This window comes from Pseudopodoces humilis, chromosome 5 (assembly GCF_049639895.1).
Source record: "Pseudopodoces humilis isolate 2021_Gansu_Grassland_sample_001 chromosome 5, ASM4963989v1, whole genome shotgun sequence".
Classification (NCBI taxonomy): domain Eukaryota; kingdom Metazoa; phylum Chordata; class Aves; order Passeriformes; family Paridae; genus Pseudopodoces; species Pseudopodoces humilis.
The window spans coordinates 59,209,435-59,224,651 of record NC_142204.1 but is presented as its reverse complement, the minus strand read 5'-3'; the positions used below and the strand labels follow the sequence as shown (position 1 = coordinate 59,224,651).

At 38.5% G+C, this 15,217-nt stretch overlaps 1 protein-coding gene across 3 annotated transcripts in view; it reads left to right on the top strand.

Moving 5' to 3' along the window:
- LOC102103960 (B cell receptor associated protein 29) overlaps window positions 1-15,217 on the top strand; it is a 38,159-nt gene that overhangs the window by 828 nt on the left and 22,114 nt on the right. Inside the window, exons 3-7 of one of the 3 annotated variants that reach the window (XM_088055151.1) lie at window positions 117-238; window positions 3,831-3,948; window positions 5,358-5,480; window positions 6,779-7,018; window positions 14,851-14,943. In XM_088055151.1, the coding sequence (XP_087911277.1) occupies window positions 117-238; window positions 3,831-3,948; window positions 5,358-5,480; window positions 6,779-7,018; window positions 14,851-14,943 (696 nt within the window). Of the gene's footprint in view, window positions 1-116; window positions 239-3,830; window positions 3,949-5,357; window positions 5,481-6,778; window positions 7,019-14,411; window positions 14,602-14,839; window positions 14,944-15,217 lie in introns of those variants that run through there. The other 2 variants (XM_014249118.2, XM_005519183.3) reach the window with 2 other exon arrangements.

The window sequence follows — 15,217 nt, the reverse complement described above, 5'->3', positions numbered from 1 at the left end:
TATACACATGTAATATTCAAAAATCCCCACAATACTGCATGTTAGGACAGCATTTTAGGATAGCTAATCAGAAAAATGCCTTAAGTATTTACCTCTTAATCTTCATGTGTCTGCAGGTTGGCTTTCAGAACTCTGGTTAGGAAGTACAGTTGCGATTTATGTTACACACCAATGATAGTGGCAGCTGATTTTGTGAGATCTGCAAAAGCCAGAGACAGCGAATTCACAACAAATAAAGGTATTATTTTTAATAAACCATTGCCTTGTCAGAATGTTTTATATAGACACAAAAGCCAAACTTGCCATGTGAATGAAGTCGGTCACATAACTTGACATCTGTTAACAATTTTGGTATACTGTCTGATTATAAAACCACAGAAATACTCTCAGCGAGAGTAAGCACAGTTCAGTGATAGTGGGTCAAATTAAATAGTGGAAAACCTTGTCTCCACCTGAAATCAAGGCCTCCAAAGTGATTTGTATCTGGGGGTTGACCGCACATAGCTGCTCACTCATTCCTCCTTCATTCTCCCTGCAGCACGGGGGGAGAATACGAAGAGCAAATGCAAAAAAAAAAAAAAATTTGTCAAAAAAGGTAGCATGTAAAGGAAAGAAAAAGGGAAAGAAACAAACAAGTTATGCAAAGGCAGTCACTTCTTACTAGCAGACCAATGCCCAGCCACTCTCCAAGCAGTAGCCACTCTGGAACAAAAATTCCATGTCCCAACTCACTTTTTTACTTTCCCTATTGTCGCGCTATATTAGGAATGGTGAAAGTACAAGAGAGACTCTCTAGCTTGGTTGCAAAAGGGAGGAAGTTTTATTTTTCCAGATCTTCTTTTATAGGCAGTTCTGAGAAGGTCCGAAAGGTAAAACTCTCATTGGTCATTAAACTAACACATCACCATCATTGGACAATTAAGAACACCACCCCTTGACTGTTTCTTGCAAGTAAACAACAGGGCAACAACAGCTGCAAAGGTTTTTTTCCTTCTCTAAGGACTGTTTGGATTTCTTCTTACTGTTTCTCACTTACTTGACGATTGTCAGTTTCCATACCCTATCATTCCAGTTTCCTTGCTGAGCTGGATGTTCTACAGTATGGAATATTCCTTGTTCCTATTGAGGTCAGCTGTCATAGCTTTGTCCACTGCAAACTTCTTGCCCACCCCAGTCTGTTTGTTGAGAGCAGGGGGAAGCAAAGTGAAAAAAATGGGAAGTTCTATATGTACTTTGCAACAACACCCAAAACAACTGTGAATTATGAACATTGGTTTTATCACAAAATCCAAAATGCAGCACCACACAGGCTACTATAAACAAACTTCAAATAAATTTGACAATTAACTCTCTCACAGCTAGACCAGGTACATGATGACAGTAAGATTATTTTTCTAGCAATTGTTTCATGCGTGTTTCAGAGACAACTGTTTTTAACTCATTGCCAGGAAAAGTTTTCTAGTCTCTAATAAGAGTGTTAGTAAAGGTGAAAAAACTAATAGACCAGCCATTGATACAGGGGAGTCAAGGACTGACAAAAGAAGGGTTTCACATGAGCCAGACTGGAAAGTGGAACGGGCTGTTGGTTGATGACTCAAGATACGAGCACAAGAAAGTACAAAAGAGGCTCATAGTTTAAGCATGGCTGGGGTTGAGGGGGAGAAGCAAGGCTTCAGGCATGGTTCAAAAGTATAACCAGAACACATATTAAAAGAAGTATGAGGACTTGCACAGTGTCATGGCCCTAAAGAGATCTGAAGTATGTGGGAAGAGGTGACAAGAACGATACAGATCTGTTGGCATGAAGTGGCTGCAGCAGAACAGTGTGACAAGGAATGTATGAGCATAGGCTGCAACTGGAAGAATGAAAAGCACCACTAACATGCAAGGAAGATCAGCATGTAGGGTCTACAAAGTGGGATGATCTAGTCTATTCAGACCTCAGAATTTGTGGTTTCCTAAGTGTATACGTAAAAGGGAAAGTGTATTTCACTGTTTCAGCATTGACTATGTACTGTGGTGCATTATTCAAATAGAACAATTACAGAGAAAATTTGCATTGGAAAGCACAGGTAGACTCTTAAGAGTGGAATGCAACTTCAAAAATAACTCATTGTGTGTAAAAATAAATGGGTAAGACTATAACTGACTCAAATATGGCTCAAAGCTCCACTGTTACTAGTTTGCCCCACTTGAATTTATTTACATTTCTGATCTACACAAAGTGCAGTGGCATTGAAGCTCTACAGGTCAGATGTGGAGTGTGTTCTGGGGTGTGCTGGGACAGGGAAGGAGGAGATGAAATGTTTTAGTGATGTAAACACCATATTTTTCCCTACTCGGTTCTTTTATGCTGTCCTTAATTTTACAGGCCTGTAAAACATTCTGCCTCATGCTTTGACCAGATTATAGTATTTACATTATTAGCATTTATACCTTTCATGTGGTTTTATTTTTAACTTGCTGGCTGTTTGGGGATTTTGTCTTCTAATTAGTGGAGTAGGTTTGCAATTTATGTTTTACATTTTCTTCTGCATTAATGTTTCTTTGTTGTGTATTTCTCAGATAGAGGTTCTTTGTGGCTGCTGCTAAAAAATTTTATGTGGCTAGACTCAGTATTTTTATTACTTAATGCTCAATAAAGAGAAACTAGGCATGTGGGCTTATTTTAAAATATTAGTTATAACAATGTAAATCTCTTCAGCTAGAGCACTGTATTACAGTGACACTTTTGAACATATGCATGCAATTTTTTTGCTTGCTGGATTTTTAGGTAACTTCTAGAAGTGTCTCAGCTTGATTGAAAAGGTACTGGTGGCCTTTCTTACTTAATCTCCACCATTTCAATAATTACTTATTTTCCTCTAAAATGGAAAAATGTTCAGAAAGCGCTTGTGATCTCTTCAGTGCCAGGAGTGCACTTGCTTTGTGCATTTGCTGGATCATCTCTTTCCATCAGTGCTCAGATATCATGCTGCTGCTTCTTAACTACAGCAATTGTTTATATGGAAAGTGAGTGCTAAGACTGCTTGAGATACTTGAGATGCCTTTAATGTAATGCAGTAGCTGTAAAAGAGGAGAGCATGTTCCAAATGACCATCTGGCTCTCTGCAGGGGCTTAGTAAATCACAAGTAGTTCAGCAGACCCAAGCTGAGGAGCACCAGCACTTTTGTTTCTCACTTGAGACAAAGCTGCTAGAGCTGCTTCTGCACACGTGTGCTCATTCCAACTCTGCGTGTCACATTGTGGATAAAAAACAGACATGTTGGCACAGAAAAGGAAAATGATGGGCTGGGATGAGGAAGGGCAAAGCTTGTGGGTGTTTCAGTTCCTTCCTGACGGGTTAATGATTCTGTAAGCAAGTTTCCCTCCGGGCAAGACAGACAGCTGTGTCAGCACAGCAAAGGGGCACCATGCAGATAACAAGGGGCAGACTAGGAAGGGAAGCTTCAAGGCTGCTGAAAATTAGAGAATGCCTAGTTTCATAGATGGTCTTTGTGAGATTAGCAACTGACCAGTTTCGGTCAGAAAGTGTATGTTAAGCCAGCAACTGTGTAGGACACCTATATTTGTCTGAATTCCCATCTCTGTTAATAGACATACTCATTTAGTATGAAGCCAGCCACCTTTGTTTATTTGCGATTGGGAGCTTACAGAATCACAAAGCAGATGAGCTTGGAAGGACCTCTGTGGGTCATGTTGTCCAGTCACCCTCCATGCATGGTCAGACAGCTGTACAATATACAAAAAAAGCATTCAACAATTTAGAACTTGTTCTTTTTATTTTCTGGGAATTTTTAAATCTCTAAATATATTTTCATTTGTGTAGGTGATCACCCACTGATCGTTCAGTTCGCTGCTAAAGAAGCACAGGTTTTGTGTGATGCTGCCCGTATCATCTGTCCTTTTGCTGATGGAATAGACCTAAACTGTGGCTGTCCTCAGAGGTAAAGTTTTGAAAAAGCTGGGTAAATATGATGAAATAATTAATGAGACTAAAGAATGACAGTCTTCCTATCCATCATAATTTCTGTCTTAACCTAAAAATAGATTTCAGGAGATTAAGAGCTTTTTAAGATGTCAGGAATGTCTATGTGCTAAGGCACTGTTCTGAGTGCTCCCAGACACCTGTCACCATGGTGAGACTGGGAGAACTATATGTATTTGCCAAATTGCCTTTTTTAATTTCTGAGATACTGAGTGTTGGCTCAGAAGTGTACATCCCTTCTCAACAACTGTTCAATGTGCACTACCAAAAAGAGCTTGCTGCAAATAATTTGCAGAGTGTTTTGAATCATGATGTAGCAATTTCCAGAATAATGAGGCAAGTCCGTCACATCTCAAACATCTGCAAGTGAAGGATAGTATTTTAAATAAAATTATACAGATAAAGTACTGAAAATAATTTCTTCCATCTTGTATTAAATTTGTAAGTACAGTGAATTAGTGATGTACTTCTCACTTAAACTGATAAAGATTTTGTCTTGACAGTGAAACAGAGTGAAACTGACTGGTTCAGTTGAGAACTATCTATTACATGTTTCTCAGGTAGTCTTTTTCTAAATGAAAACCTGAAAAATGTAGGAAAGTAAAAGATAATATTACAGTGAAAATACTTATTTTTTCTATTGTAATTAGGTTTTCTTGACTTAAAACTGTAGTGTTTGAGAAGACTTTTCTAGAGTGATCTGATACTTCTGCATGGAAGTATTGGGGTTTTTTTAAAGTTAACTACAGTTAAGTATGTCAGACTCTCTGTTCCTTTTAGGCCAAAAATACATACTTACATTTGAATCTTTTGTTTCTTGTGCATATTAGTTTCAAAATAACAAAAGTTAGTGTACTTTATGTGCCTTTATAAGAAAAATCATTTTAAAAACTGCTGCTGTTAAGTGGAAGCAAAGGTTATTTTTGCCTTTGCAAAATAGTGAGACCAGTATATCACTAAAATAATGTCCTCACTTGCACTTCAAAAAATCCTCCTTTTTAATCTGAACTTGTCATCTGTTTAAAAAAAAATCCATGACAAGGAAAGGGGAAACATCAAATTATTTTTTTAAATGCATGCACTGTAGATTAAATTTTAATTTATCTTCCTTATGAGTCCATTCTGTGGACAGAAAATTGAACTTAAAGAGATTTGTAACTTATCCAAAGTTCTAGTAGCACAATGGAGACTGAACCAAGATCTAGAAGCTGTACCAAACTGCAAATAAATAATTGATCTACAGCCAGTACTACCTCTGTTTACTTAACCACGCATTCTGAAGTCATAAGGAAAGAAACTGATGTATGTAGCTGATACTGCTTTGCATTTCTTCAAATGCAGAATATGAATGTTCTTTTTCTTTTAAAGATGGGCGATTTCAGAAGGTTATGGTGCTTGCTTAATAAATAAACCTGAGCTTGTTAAAGATATGGTGAGACATGTACGGAGTCAGATTGACAACCCTAAATTTTCAGTATCCATTAAAATAAGGTAGGTCTAACTTAAGTGCTGTTTGTGGTACATAGAATTCTTTTTTTTTCCCTTGAAGAATTTAATGTAATGGTAATATTTGTAATTCTGTTAATGCAATACTACACGTTATAGTATGTTCCTTACATGTGAAGACTGCTGATTTTTTTGACTCAGATATCTGGGGCAGGTAATACAAAACTTAGAACTAGCACAGCCTTTGACTACTTACCCAGATAACATACTGTAAGCTAGAGTTCTCTTGCAATCCAAACAACATGAAAGTACAAGTTAAAAGATTAGGGCTTCTATAAAAGAAAAGCAATGCATAGTCTATGTCATCACAAGGATTTGCTTTATGAGCTATTAGAGAGCAAAGCCACAGTTGCAGTTGGGTATAAAGGGATGGGTAACAAAACTGGGAACTGCTTCCACAGCTGCTGTAAGGAATACATTCTGCTTTCCTACATCAGCTTCTAAACTTCTGTGGACTTGTTTTGTATTGCTTTGTGTGCAGCCCAGAGAAGAGAAGGCTCCAGGGAGACCTTGCAGCAGCTTTCCAGTACCTAAAGGGAGTCCAGAAGAAAGATGGAGACAGACTTTGTGCAAGGGCATGATGTAACAGGACAAGGGGGAATGGCTTCGAACTGAAAGAGGGCAGGTTCAGATTAAATATTAGGAAGAAATTCTTTACTGTGGAGGTGGTAAAGCCCTGGAGCAGGTTGCCCAGAGAAGTTGTGGATGCCTATCCTTGGAAGATTGTACGGTCAGGTTGGATTAGCTCTGAGCAACCTGGTCTAGTGGAAGATCTACTACCTCCCTATACCAGGGGCTTGGAACTGGCTGGTCTTTAAGGTTGCTTCCAACCCAAACCATTCTATGATTCTATGACCATTCTTGATCCTTTATTAAACCATATATTCTATGTGGCTCTTGCTATTTGTCATTTAAGTTTCAACTCAGTTTCCAATCCTTCTGGAAAGGGGAACTATTATAAATTGGATTTTTTTTTTCCCCACAAAATATGCAAACTCATGGTGTTGATTTTAGATTTTTTGGGTACTCTTGCTCAATCTATAAAATTTACCATGTACATTACAGAGATGTAATTGGGAACTGTTTAAATTAAATACACGTTTCCATACACTGAACACATATATCTTTAAAAAAACCCAAAAATCAAACACTGTTTTCCAACAGTAATATTGTCTTTATTTTGTTATTTTTGGAAATCTATGATAATTCCTCCTTATGGAGGAGTGCTTTTTATATAGGCCAGGAAACTTACTACCTAATGCTTTCATTCCTTGCAATTTTAGGATCCATGAGGACTTAAAAAGAACAGTTGACCTGTGTCAAAAAGCTCAAGCAGCTGGAGTTTCATGGATTATAGTACATGGGAGAAGTATAGAAGAAAGGCATCAACCTGTACATTATGATGCAATTAAAATAATTAAACAAAGCATGTCTATACCTATTGTGGCTAATGGAGACATTAAAACTTTAAAAGATGCTGAAAATGTTCATCACTTAACAGAAGCAGATGGTAAGATTAAACATACTCTATTTTCTAAGTAAATTTACCAGATTTCAAGGTATTTATTTTGGATATAAGTAGGACAGGATTTGAGTGATTTCTCTCCTTAAGGAGACAAATGAAAGAAAAACTCATAAGCAGAATCACTGGTAATCATCAGAACACTAGAGCACTGCTATTTAAAGCCACAAATAATTATTTCCGAGGCAAATTACAAAAGCTCTGTGATTAATTATGCTATCTCATCATTCAGTAGTGGAGTTCAGGGAGACCTTCAGACATTCTGTCTCTTTATGGAGCTGATCATCTTTTAAAGAACTGTAAACTTCCACTTGGAAATCTCTACTTCCTGCACATGGGAGCAGATTTCTTACAGTAAGAATACAGTGGAAAAGAGATATATTGTTAAGCCAGATGGTTAACTTCAAGGACACAGTGAGGCACTGAACTTTCAGTCATAAAATTTGGGAATTTTTTGCACTTATTTAGTCACAATAGATTCCTGCAACTGTTGTGGTTTCAAGACAATATGGAGATTTGGTTTATGTTCTGAAGAGTTAATCTGTATCTACAGACATTGTGTCTTCCAGCTAGAGAAAAACAGGAAAGAAAACAGTACCTGTGTCAGGTTGCTGCTGACACTGTTGCTGTTTAATAGCAACAACAGAAATTGAACTGAACTGCCTGCTGCTTACAGTGACTTTTCCCCCAAATACGGAGCAAGAAGGAAATGTATAATAGAAAAAAATGTTGTCATAATCCAGCTGACCTTCTTCAGTAGTAAAAATATTAAGCATTTTTTTTTTCTGTCATAGACAATGACAAAAGAAATTTTTCATTTTTAAAGAAAAAATTGAGTGTGATAGATTGTATCTTGATATGCATGCAGGAAAACAGAATCCCTTAATCACGGAAAAATTACAGTAGAACTTGTATGGGTTTATCTGACAGTATGGGATTAGAGTTGCAAATACACTACATGCTGTTCAGAAAGATTTACTGCAGCTCAAGAGTCCTAAAATTTACTTAATTGAGCCATTGATTTCTTAGTAGAAGGACAGTGAATAGACTGAGTTGCACAGAAAATTATTGGTTCTCTTTCCATCGTAATTTTATGTTATAAAGTCAATAAAGTGTGTAGCAAATAAAAACAAAGTATTAATTAGTTGCAGCTTCAAAAGAAGGGAAAAAATGCTTCTGTTGTGTTTTGTTTCAGAATTTTTGGAATGAGTTGATAGGTGTTGTAGATACTCTGAGGTCTGCCTTGTTCAATGAATTTCTCTGATACAGCTGTAATACTCACCCCATTGTTCTCCCATTACCATCTGTAAGCTTTGGGTGGTTGTCCTAATGGGTGCTGTACAAAGTCTACAGGAAGACTGAGCATAAAATTCAAACTAGAATGTAACTTACTGCTTTAATTTCTAATTTGAAGGTATAATGGTGGCTAGAGGACTCTTGGCAAATCCAGCTATGTTTGCAGGATATGAAGAGACACCTTTTCAGTGCATCCAGGACTGGATTGACATTGCTCTTGAACACGGAACTCCTTTTACATGTTTTCACCACCACTTAATGTACATGATGGAGCGCATAACTTCAAAACAAGAAAAGAAAGTTTTTAATGTTTTATCAAGTACTTCAGCAGTACTAGATTATCTGAATGACCATTATGGTTTGTGGTAAATGAAAATATGCTAGTCCTGTGTAAACTTGTATTTTGCAATTGTCGATAAACTGAAAAAGTTTTAATTGGGTTTTTACTTTTCAGTCACATTTGTACACTATTTTCAACACAGCAAAATATTATCATTTGGATGATACTTTATATTTTTATGTCTCCATTTTTCACTCTAGAGAATATTCAAGATTCTACAAATGTGGAATTCTATTTACAGTTCACTACTACAGAGAGGACTGATTATTGTAAGGCCCTAATAATTTAATTTTTCACTAGATAATTGCTTACAGCAATATGATTGCAAAACTAGGGCCTTTCTTACATTAAACCTCCTAAAATCAGGACTACTTACAGATAATGCCAGTAATTTCAGACCAAAAGAATACCAAGGGAGCAACTATAGAAGTTTTTGCTTTAGATAACATAAGCTTAAATCCTATCATACTATCCTTCTTTAAATTTGATGTTTCTTTCACAGCCTAAAGCTTTGTAACTTACTTATAATTTAGAAAAATTCCATACTTTTTATAGCAAAAGAATCCCAGAATAGATAAACAATTATGGAAAGAAGGAAGAAGGAAAATGAAGAGGGAAAGAAGAAAAAAGGAAAATTAAGAGATAGTTTAAGTACAAACTTAACTGAATTTAAAGAACAAGATTTCTAAGTTCAATCAAACTAAATTCAGGTTTATTTATCTACTGTAGAATAATTGTATACAAGATTAAATCCCTATCATCTACCAAACCAGAACATTTTAGGTCAAAGGAAAGCTGACAGATTCTCTCAGTGGGGCTCTTGCAGGCCTTTCTGCCTGCTGGCATGTTGCTTATCAAAGCATGACAGCCACTTGGCTTTGAATCATTATATAGGAGAGAAATAGTGAAAATTAGAACAAGATAATATTGTTACACACCAGCTGCATTTGTTCTGCAAGGGAAATTTCACAAAACTGTACAGTACAATTACTTGTAATCAAATAAATCTTTTCTTTATATGTTTACACAGAAATTCATACCAAAAATTGCCAGTTTTCTGACTGTGATTGTTCTATGAACAGACATGTGAATAGTTCCAAATTTCCTAAATAAATTACTTGGTTTTGTATGCAGTTGTAATTTTTTTATTATACAGGAATCTGGAGGAGGGAAGGTTGCTTTTGATGCTCTCTCCAAACCTTTTCATAGTTCAGGTATCTTAAATTTACACTTTTTTAAAATGCGATAGCATAAAATACCTGATCATTTTTCATAATGAATATGTCCGATTTAGGCATATTAACATAAGTTTGAAAGGCATGACCCAAGTCATCAAGTCCATTTCACTATTCAAGGCAGCAAAGTTACATAACTCTTCTGATATGACCACCTTCCCAATGTGCTAACAAATGGAAAACTACAGACGTGCTTTGGTCTCCTAGGCCAATTGACACAACCTCTGCAACCATGTTTGGTTTGTCTCCATTCCTTCAGACAACTATTTTTTCACACTTCTGGATTGTAATATTTTCCTGACATTAGTTGGGCACAATTCTATATAGCATTCCAGGTAAAATCCCAGCAGTGTCTTCTGCAGTTAATATTACTTCTAATATTTCACTTTTCCTCAACTAATATTCATCATGTAAATTATGAGCTCCCAACTTTAGAGCAAAAGTGCTTCCAACTGTATGACTATGTATTTTGTACTGCCAAATTTCCAGTATCAAGTTCATCCAATTATGTTGCAACACAGTTCTCAGTTCTGAAATGCCTCTGGCCTCCTCTGAAGTAAAACTGTGCAACTGAATTGTAGAAGACAAGGACTTGTAAAAGAATTAACTAAGCCCTTTGTTGCCATTTTTTAAAGAGTTTTATGATCTGGCTAGTGACTATTATATTTAGTAAACTGTCCCATTAGCCTCAAGGAGCAGAGAACAAAAAATTATTATATACAATCAACACAAACTAAAGGCTTTCTTTATTTTCTTTAGTAGTGGGAAAATTGAATTTTAGAGGCCTGGAAATACCTTGACCTATTTAGGAACTAAGTACTTCATGATTTTTAAAGGCAGCAGTTGTTGTGCCTGTGTGAGATTAATCACAGATTTCTGCCTGAAGTACAAAACCTTGGTTGCGGTAATATTGGTAGTAATTATGGAGTGTTTGATCTGGCCTTTTATGTATCATAAAAGTCAATGGAAGCTCATCATTCATTTTCAGGGGTGAAATGAATTGTACACATTCATTCTGAATTTTGTATGCATCTGAACATACTTCATTGTGTTTCCATAGAATAAACCGTAAAGTTGGGAGTCTTTAAGCTATACTTAACTAACTAGTTAACTAACTAATAAATACATAATAAATAAATAATAATTAGTTATACTTGACTAACTAGTATATTAACTGTATACTGTTCCAATATACATAAATTGCTAAGGATGAGAGTTATTTAGCTACCAGTGTTGTTCTTAGTATATGGTCATATTTCTCCTTATAAGACATTTAAATATGGAAGAATACTAATTTCCAGTTTAAAACCACTGGATATAGTCCTTCTCCTGTATCTGTTACTTTTAACATCACCAGGCGGTCAGTCTATTTTCTAGTTTTTAAGTGTAACATAAGTACAAAGCAAGTAACATAAGATACAAAGTATTGTTTCCTATTCTATGTTCTTTGCCTCATGTAACTGATCCTGTTCTTTATGTTAAACCCCCTGCACAACAATACTATATTCTCATTATATCTCTATGTTTTTGCAATATTTATCCTGCTGCAACAACCCCAGCACAAACTATACAATCCTATTTACTGCCTATTGTTAAATTTCTTTGGTCTCTTGGGTTGACGGTTGGGCAAAAGCAGTGTATGATAAGGCTGTCACAGAAACCAAAATAGAACAAGTTTAAACTTCCCTTTTTGTTTCAGAAGAGTTATTAGTTGATTTCACTCCTCATCATCAAATATAGGCATTTCCTATTTCTGCTTCTGAATATTTTGTCACGTCTCTGATGGAAGAGGAAAGTATTCCTTTTAACTGTAATGTTTGAAGGTTTGTGAATTTTTTCCCCTAAAGCAGCCAGCCATTATATATATATATATATATATATATATATATATATATATATATATATATATATATATATAATTATAATTATTTATTTATATAGTATGGCATTATATTAATCATATGGCGGTTCAGTATAAGAGAGACAGCCTTAGATCAACAACCCTGACTCCTACAGCTTCAGTTAGAATTCCTTCCAGGAGCAGCAGAGTGCACTCAACAGGAGAAGAGAGGTCTCACAGCTGTTTGCAGGAGACATCTTTTCAGATCTCATTTTAGGTTGGTGGGTAACATGCATCAGCTGCAGAAGTGCAGACACACTCAGTGAGTCTTTCTGAGATCTCATGAAGCTCCTAAAGTGAAAACACTACTCAGGTCTCTGGCACTGGGGACAAGTGAACATAGTCCTATCAGTATGAGGCTATGCTAGTGGCAGAGCAGCTTACAGTGCTAGAAAGAGGTGAGTATGTAATCAGAAATGGAAACTTCTCTGTAATTAAAGGAAAGTCTTTATTCACTTTTTAATAACTTCAGTGAAGTATAGTGGCTGTAGGCTAATAGTTAAAATGTAATAACCAGAACATTCTAAGAGGTTGTGTTTTGTCTATAGTGCTGATTAAATTTGTTTATGAAAATGTGTTTAGATGCCACTTAAAACTCGGGCTATTCCTACTGTGTAGTTTGGATTGAAATGACTCCTTATATCTCTCTCCAGTATTTGTTGTGCATAAACAATTATTTGGGATGTAACCTTTCATCCAGACATTGCTTGGCAGTAACTAGGAAAATGTTGACACACTGGCTCCATCCCCAGGCTGCAGCCCTGGGAAATTTTAAGTAAACAATTTCAGATTGTGAGCAGCTGCAAACAGCTCTGCTCAAAACTGCTTATACAAGAACTTCCCACTCCATGTCAGTTCCGATGGATTAGAGTAACAAAGAACTACTATTCACAGCATTTTATCTGTCTCATGTTGATGGAACTTCATTAGGAAAGAATTCCCCAAAGCAAGTAGTTGTGTCAAAGTGTGCTGGTGATGCTCTTATAAATGAAAAGCTAGACTTGCCAATACATGAAGCAATATAGCAAATTTACTAATTTGTTCAATAAAAGGTGAGCAAATTTTACAGCACTGAGTGCGTGAGGGTCACTGCCCTAAGCAATGCACAAATTCAGGATTCACATGGTAGTCTTCTTATACCATTCTAGGCACTTCACTTCCTCAAACTTTCAGTTACTTTCTACTTGCTTTTCTTCATAATCAGCAGCTGTGGTTTTTGAAGCTCTGTTGTTGAGGTGGTCTGAGATGGTCTTCTGATGTCTCTTCAGCCTCCTATTCTTCTTCTAAAATATCTTTTTTCCACTAGCATTATTTTGGTTATACAGTTTGTCTAAGAAAGCATATATATATTCTGCTAGTATACATTTTGCAAGTCCTCTTTCAGTCATTTCACAACTTACAGCCAGCATGTGTAAAAAAATGTCATCATAGGGCCTCTTTCTCAGTTATTACAAAACTTAAAATAAGCATGTTTAAAAATGCCTCTCAGTTCATGTTCCTCTCAGCTTACTTCCCCTTTTTAAGTGTTTCCAAATTCTTCTATACTCCAAAAAAAACCAATTTATAGCTTGTACGAAGAATAGTTTGAAACTTATACTACAAGGTATTTTAAAGCTTATATTAATTACTTGTAGGTAATTACAATTTTATTGTTAAAATAAACTGTTAGCTAGAAGTTTACTGTTATATAGTTAACTTTGTTAAACCTCACTTCCATGCCTTACTTTAGCTGATTCTTAAAACTCTTCTTTATAATAATCCCATGGTCTCTGTCTGCATTGCCCACAGACACACATACATAGATGGGTGCTATTTGATTGACACGAACCACAACCTGATTTCTCACAATGCCCAGGTAGACTTCTTCCACTGACAGCACCTCAGCATGTTAGAATCAAAAGGAAAAAGTGATCAGAGGATGTCCTTCTAATGCAGGAGCAAAGAAGGAGAGTTGCATGGAAATAATGTGCTTGGAGCCTTGGTATGCTGATAAAAAGCATTGTGCAGGACAGTAGAACAGGGTTTTCTGAAGGAATACTGAGGCCCAAACAAGCCTGTTTGACAGTGAGACTGTTGTTCGATTGTTATTTGTACTGTCTTTATGAATACTGGACTTGTTTTCCTTGAGAAAACGATTTACTGGGTCTTAATACATTAATGTAGTGCGGCACATGGAGAAGGAAAGGGATGGACACACGCAGTATTTTAACTAAACTTTAGAAACTCATGATAATGCTGGAGAGCAGAGTTGAAGTCCCCAGTCGATTAAGCTCGAGTCATGGAGCGGTAGGATATTCACAGCAGGATTCCGCAGCAAAATGCTCACAACCATTCGCTAGATAGGAAAAAGATAATGCTCATTTGAACCCTTCTCACCGCGTAGGTCCACGCGTTTCCCAACACAGGTGGGGCCCCTTGATAACTCCGCGCCCGCCGTGGTTCTCGTCCCCCGCTCCGCAGGCGGCACCGCACGCGTGGCCGGGCACCCGGGCCAGGCCGGGCCGGGCCGAGCGCGGCCTCTGCGGCGGGGCCGGGCGGGCCCGGACTCTGCCTCCCTCCCCCGACCGTACCTTTCCCCGACCGGGCCGCCGCCAGCTCCGCACCGCCCCCACCGTGTCACTCAGCCCCATCCCTGCCCACACTCCCGGGCAGGGCGGAGGCAGCACCCTGTTCGCACAGACACCCCGTTTCCCCGCCCGGCCCGCCCTGTGCCGGGGGGAGAGACCGGCCCGCTCTTCCGCAGCCCCGGCCGGTAAGGCCCCGCTCCCGCCCCTTGTCCGCCATCAGCTCCGCCGTGTGCCGGCGCTGACGAGGTTCGAAGGCCGGGCGGGAGGGAGGAAGGGAGGGAGGGAGGATGAGGCGGCCCCGGGGCTCCGCAGCCGCGCGGGGGGCGCCGGCAGCGCTGGGGGGCGAGAGGCGGCGGGAGGAACCCGCGGGGCCTCGGCCGGGGGCTCTGCCCGCCGGGCCGGCGCGGTCCCCACCTCCCTGTCCCCGGTGTCGTTCGGGAGGGGAAGTCAGAGCCGCCCGCCTGAGCCGCCCGTTCCTCCGCAGGCCGCCGGGACGATGACTTTCCAATGGACGGCAGTGGCTGCCTTCCTGTACGGCGAAATAGCAGTAATTCTCGTACTCTGCCTGCCGTTCATTTCTCCGCTGAGGTAGGAGAACTTAGGTGTGATGAGCAACGCAGCTCGCTCTTCTCACCAGTTTGGGTTTATTTTACGCTTCTGTTTTCATAAACACGGAGCTTTGCTGCATCCTAAACTAGTTGTGAACAAAGCCGAAGGAATGCTGATCAGGAGCTGCAAGAATCGCAAGCCTCTTTAAGGAGCTTTATGTTTTCTAGGCAATGCTGATTCATCCGAGAGCAGAGGTCGGGGTGTCCAGAGGAGCCCCCTGCTTTGCTTCAGCAGGTGGGGCGACTTCTCCCAG